The sequence below is a fragment of the Alosa pseudoharengus genome, unplaced genomic scaffold (genome assembly GCF_046254945.1).
Source record: "Alosa pseudoharengus isolate Yale_2024_CS ecotype anadromous, Long Island Sound unplaced genomic scaffold, YU_APseudo_1.1 YU_APseudo_1.1_scf_12, whole genome shotgun sequence".
Lineage (NCBI taxonomy): Eukaryota > Metazoa > Chordata > Actinopteri > Clupeiformes > Clupeidae > Alosa > Alosa pseudoharengus.
The window spans coordinates 7,775,767-7,782,286 of record NW_027468587.1 but is presented as its reverse complement, the minus strand read 5'-3'; the positions used below and the strand labels follow the sequence as shown (position 1 = coordinate 7,782,286).

The following is a 6,520-nucleotide window of genomic DNA, read 5'->3' as shown; positions in this document are numbered from 1 at the left end:
TCAACATTTTAGCGGCACATGGCTAAGTCAAGTTCAGTGGCTGTAGCTACGGTACCCGGGGAGGCACAAACCTTATCTTCAAACAAAACCGCGAAACGCCTTCACCTCTTCAGTCAGTCCGTGCGGATCGCAGCACAGTGCAGCCTCATCTCGGAGAACACTAGTGAGTGAGAGAGTGAGTGAAAGAGCAAGAGCGAGCCAGAGAGCAGGGAGACAGGGAAGAGACGGAGCGACAGACACTGTGAATAATAGTGACCACCAAACGTCACAATTTTCTCTTCAATTTCACCTCAAACCCCGTCGGCGCTTGGATGAAACAAAACCTATCGATCTGTCAGTGTTACACCTGGATCCACTGACCAGCTAATAGCAGGCATGTCCCGAAGGAAACAGAGCAACCCACGGCAAATCAAACGTAGGTTAAGTTTTATGCCTCTTAATGCGTTGTGTGTCCATACGTGCAGTGGTCAGTAGAAAGAAAAGTTGAAAAATGACATTTGAGTTTATTTCGTGGCTGGTAGGCTACTGGCAGACTTTTGACATAGTTGAACCTATACTGTAGGTTATTGCATGTCCTCCTTCGTGCACTTTCGACATGACAAAATGCTGTGGTCTAAAGCTGAATGAATGTATTTTCCATTTAATTTTATGCGGACTTTAAACACGAATTGGGTTTTCAAGGGTTCATTCTGGCACTTTATAACAGGATGTATGCTACTTTACAACCTTATAACGCCCAAACCAATTCATTTTCAAAAAAATATGAATTGTAGTAGGAATAATAACGATAACTCGTCTGTAAATCTGACAGGGACTGACTAGATTTATACGTCATCCAATATCCAGTTGTATCTCATAATATGACTTCTAAAATGGTAGCACTAGCCTGATGTGCACAACATTGTAAGTTCAGTGTTATTGTGCCTGTTGACAGCTGCATGGCGATCTCTGCAATAGGCCAAGAAAAAAGTCAAAAGTGCAAACACCTTGTTTGCGGAAATACAGTGTTGAGGTAACATCATGTAGAACAGTAAATTATTGGCCTATTATTACATATTATATACTACTCTTAACACAGTGACACATCCACTACCACACACACACACACACACACACACACAGGAGGACCCTAGTATCATGCTATAATCTTTTAATATTATATTGACATTTTATCTGTTAATGTAAATCACTACAAAATTTAAACAATAACAGGCAACATTTTTCTGAATAAAACATTGTCGCTGTGGCGTGTGATTCAAATAACTATTTTATTTACATTTATTTTTAAATGAGGCAAAACATAATTGTCAAGTCGTCATTGTGATATATTTTAACAAGTTAGGCAAAACCAAGCCTCACAGAACATTTGTATAATTCTTTTTTTAATATTTGATTCTTTAAAAAATATCAACAATTGTCTATAAGGATATGGCCATTTGTCTTTGTAGATTTTAAAGTGCTATGTCTCATATCTTTTTCTGTTCTATTCTTTCAACTAATTCATTTTACGACACTCTGTTGAGAGTACTGTTGAGAGTGTGTGCTGGTCTTCAAAAGTTCTAATGTCCCTTACTCACCAGTATTGTAAAAATATTTCAATGCCAAAGCAGAGTTTGGGGCATCTGATCACCTGCATGACCTAGTCTATCGACTGCTGTTAGGCAGTTCTATAAGTGAAGGGGAGAATTTACAGTGTTCTGTGTTCAGGGGTCGTTTATTGAGGAGCAAGTCAAATTCTCCTGTGGGGCCGTTTCAGAGTGGCTACCGATTTGTGAGAGGGCACATGCTCTGAACCTATTTGTGTTTACAAATGTCTTCATAAATTCTCTCTTTTGCTGTTTTTGTTTTGCTCTTCAGGATGCAAACAGATGCTGGTTGTTTGATTTGATGTCATTTTGTAGAATTACTGTTTTTAATTTTATATCGCTTCTCGTCTTGAAATTAATATTTGAGCCATATATGATGGTATACTGCAGGAACACGGCACTTTAATGGAACATTTTTCAGACACTACTGCAAATTAGTGTTCAAGTTTGCATTTCAGTGTTTTCAGTATTTTAGTGGAGAATTTGTGTTTAAATCAACATAGAAATGGACTGTGTATTAACGCCTTAAGTCGTAAAGAGTGCATTTTCTTTCTACCTAATCGTTTGTATGAGATGTTTGTATGAGATGTCAGTCTAATTCGATGATACACAGGCACTGTGCTGGTGGTTTCATGGATACACCTGCTTATTCATTGGCCTCAGAAGATATTGTTGCCATTCTTTGATGCAGGGCCACATAACAAATTAAAAGTATTTTTTATTTGTGAGATATTTTAGTTTGATTTGTGTGTTTTTTTATTTTTTTATTGCATCATCCGGTTAACTGCTGTGTAAATTACAATACATTGTGATATGAGATGATGCTATATCGTGTTACCATTGGGGCAAAAAAGGGTTTCAGCCATATGTTAGACATTTAAGATTGTGTGTGTGTGTGTGTGTGTGTGTGTGTGTGTGTATGTGTGTGTGTGTGTCTGTGTGTGTGTGTGTGTGTTTATGTGTCTGTTTGTGTGTGTGTGTGCCGGTGCTGTTGAACCGGGGAAAAGTTTGCGGCAGGGAAAAATAGAAAGGTCAGACTGAGCCTACAGTAGTGTCTCCCCCTCTGCCCATGCAGAAGAGGAAAAGGCCAGCTCAGGCAGAGCACACAGGGAAAGAGAGAGAGAGAGAAAGAGAGAGAGAACGAGAGAGAGAGAGAGAGAGAGAGAGAGAGAGAGAGAGAGAGAGAGAGTCAGCACAGACAAGTCATTCTAAAGGACAAAAAGGTTGTTGGGCACAGTTTTTCCCCGCCAAACGTTGGTCCGTTATCTGAAATTGTGATTTATGCAGTATTTTAATATTTTGCTTATTCTTTCCCCTTGGGCGCTCTCGGAGCGATGATAAAAAGGCAATGCTGAAAGAGCACCATTAATTTGCTCCGATGACTGGGGAGATAGGTTCAGATAATGGGAAAGATAAGCCGGGCAGATATACCATCACAGGCCCGATTATTACCATTAAAATTCCAACCCAGCAATCTGCAGCCGCCTGATAATTCCTTCTCCGTTTCCACCACTTTGGATGATAAGGCAAAAAATAGTCACTCAGTGGTCGTTGATTAGGCTGCCTGGATATCCCGATAATGCCATGATAAATTATGTATTTTCCCCCGTTGTTTTTTTGCACCGAAACGTTACATCTGATTTTTTTTTAAATATATATTTTTGCTTTCTTCCATATCATACACCCCCTACACACACAGATACACACACACACACACACACACACACACACACACACCTCATCTTCCCTGCTACCTTATTTGGACAAAGCAGAGGGGAAAAAAGCCTTGTACACTTTTTTATTGTAATAAGAGTTTGATGGGGAGCGCAGATAGCAGAGGAGGTGTTTTGTATGGGAGCACATATCAGTGTTATCCACTCATCTCTGTGGCCCAGCTGCTGGCTGCTGTTGTTTTTAGCCCTTATCGCCCCCTGCCAATATGCCAATAAATTGCCCAGATTGTTAGCCAGCGCCGAGGCGGCGGTGGCCAAATTTATGACAGAAAATGATGAAAATATTGCTGATGTGGGGTGGATTGCGATTAGCGGTAGCCTGATGTGTGGATTCTTTTTTCTGGCTGCACCTCTGTCCCCTCTCCCCCCTCTCTTCTATCCTCTCCTCTCCTTCCCTCTCTCTATTCCTCTCTATTCCTCTCCTCCCCTCTTCCCCCTCTCTGCCCCCCCCCCCCCCCACCCCCTCGGTCTGCAGTGTCCATAGCACTGCTTTAGTCAGTGTAGAGAAATGTGTTTTGATGCTTAATAAGGGAGGGGTAGATACCGACGGCTGCTAAATTGAAACTGTGTGCGTTCTGGGTAATTTTTCTGTAAAATTGGCCCCTAAAGTTTGGTGTGCTGTCGCGGTCCGGGAGAAGAGCAGCCTCTCTGGATGATGTAGGGACCGGCGCGCGCTATGTTGCTAAAACGGTCGTAAGCAGCGCACACTGGAGACAGGCTAATGCCAAATGTGGTTATTAAACTGACTGAGCACTTCACCTCTGCACCGGCGTTGTGGCGAGCGAGCGTTTGCACTGTAAACCGCGCGGATATCAGCATGGCGGTCGGTCCCACTTATTCAAGCCAAGCGGATCAGCCCAGAGGTTGGCCTTTGCTGGAGATCAGCCTGGGACAATGGATTGTGTTCAACCCCGAAACACTTGCCCAAAGCTCCGTAATTATTCTCTCTAAAGTAAATGTTTTTTTGCTCTACAAACCCTTATTATGGCTGATGGAACAACATTGCATTGATGGCTTCTTACACAATAATGGCCCTTGTTTGTATGTGTGTGTGTGTGTGTGTGTGTGTGTGTGTGTGTGTGTGTGTGTGTGTATGTGCGTGGCGAGTGAAAGATATTCGGACGTACCTGGATATTTCACAGCAAAAAATGTGAGAAATGCACAGCTGGGAGGACATATTGCCATCACAAGTCAGTGTGATCTCTCATGCTGGCACCATCAATCCAGCAGCCTGCGAGAGACTGAGTCACTTCTGTGGAATAAACAGGACGGGGAAGAGACAGTCGGAGAAATCTAAGGAATAGACACTCCCACACACACACACACACACACACACACACACACACACACACACACACACACACACACACACACACACGAATGTCCAAGAATGCTTCATGGCCGAGTCCCTACTCTCATGTAATTTCGTTATGTGTATTTCTCTGATTGCTCGTCATCTTGGGCTCTGTGATATTTATCTGCAGAGCCCATGGAGTGCCTGCCGATAGTGTTCCATCAGAAATGGGTTAGCTGTATCAGGTGACACTCATATCTGGGGACGGGATTTATCAGAGAGAACTTAGAATGGCATGGGAGAGGAGGGGTGTCGGCTGAGTTGGCTGCCAGTGTGTCTGTGTGTGTGTGTGTCTTTGTGCTGGCGAGCGCACCATGCGCGGGGCAGACCACTCCAATGAGCCGCTCGTTTCCGACGGTGTGAAAGAAAGCAAATGTTTGTGTCTGTGTGTGAGTGTGTGTCAGTGTGTGTCTGTGTGCGTGTGTGTATGTGTGTATGTGTGCATGTCAGGGTGGGTGAGTGTGTGTGTGTGTGTGTGTGTGTGTGTGTGTGTGTGTGTGTGTGTGTGTGCGCGCGTGTGCGTGCATGTCGGGGTGGGTGAGTGTGTATGTGTGTGTGTACACGCATGTGTATTTGTATGTCCCTATGTGTCTGTGTGAGTGTGTCTGTGTGAATTAGCACGTGAGTGCTGTGTGTGTGTGTGTGTGTGTGTCTGTTCACATGCACCTGCATTAGCACTTGTGTGCCAGCTGTGTTGTGGTTGCTAACGCAGTTGTTGTTGTTTTTTAACGCCTGTTGTTTCCATTGCTGTGGTTCTTCCCGTCTAAATAGCCTCGCTCTGCCAGCGGTGGTGTGGTGGCTTAAATGAAGTGCCACCCAGTGTCCCTAAGCGTAGCTGAGTCGACTCAAAACCCCAAATCCTGCATTCAACTCGTTTTGGCACCAATGGATCTGATTTTTTTAGCGACAACCGACAGGAGCCTGCACTCGGGGATGAGGGCTCGACGTCTCGTCGTTTTAAGAACTTCTTCTTCGCCCGGTGCGTCGCCCCCACAGCGCTCGTCTGCGTCCATTGATGTTTTTTTTTTTCTTTTTCTTTTTTTTCTCTCTCGTGTCACATGAAGAATGTCGCTGGCGTGCCATCCTCCTCTCCAACATCTGCTGGCTGCCAATAACAGCTTGTGTTGTGCATCAGTCGCGCCGCGGCAGAAGAAGCGCCATTCGCCTCACAGTCTGTCCCTTCTGATGCCATGATATTATCCTATGCAAATGAGCGCGCGCAAACGCAATGCAATGTAAAGGCGATTCGGCCCATTTGAAAACAAAAAATCTTTTGGATGTTTATCCAAGGATAGGAGCTGTTATCATTTGAAACTCTGCTCCGTCAAGCAGAAGGTTCTGAACAGAGGCGTATCACTTTGTTTTTGTTTTTTAATGCCTTATTTTTTAACTGGGATTAGCAAAGCCCGCTGCATAGCATGCCATGCCTTAGCGTGTCAGTGTGAGTTTCCTGTGGACGGGGCTGTTCCAGCTGATGAGCTCGGGGCCTTTGTGGGAGGGTGGAGGTGGTGGTGGTGGTGGGGGGGGGGGCAGTTGGGGGAGGTGCATGGGTATGGAGTTGGGGGTGATGGGCATAAAAGCCCACAGCGTAGACCCGGAGCTGCACTGCGTCTCAGGAAAGCTGGAAGAGGAGAGGCCAGGCAAGGCCAGGGCAGGGTGACCCAGGGCTGGCTTAGCGTGGCGCAGTACAGCGCAGCTCTCTCCTTTCAAAAGGTGGAGGTCACTTCCTCCACCAGTTTCCTCTCTATCTCTCCCCCTTCCTGGATCACAACACCATTTGTTCCACTGGACAGCCACAACAAAGACACTGTCCTTCCTTTATGGATTTTGTTACAGATCGATTATTA

The 6,520-nt window shown here is 44.8% G+C and overlaps 1 protein-coding gene across 1 annotated transcript in view; it reads left to right on the top strand.

Annotated features, from left to right (window-relative positions):
* Positions 1–203: 203 nt before the first annotated feature.
* Positions 204–6,520, top strand: part of zfpm2a (zinc finger protein, FOG family member 2a) — a 146,476-nt gene continuing 140,159 nt past the window's right edge. The window contains exon 1 of the mRNA XM_076279372.1: positions 204–415. Coding sequence (XP_076135487.1) covers positions 376–415 — 40 coding nt within the window. The 5' untranslated portion in view covers positions 204–375. The remainder of the gene's footprint in view (positions 416–6,520) is intronic.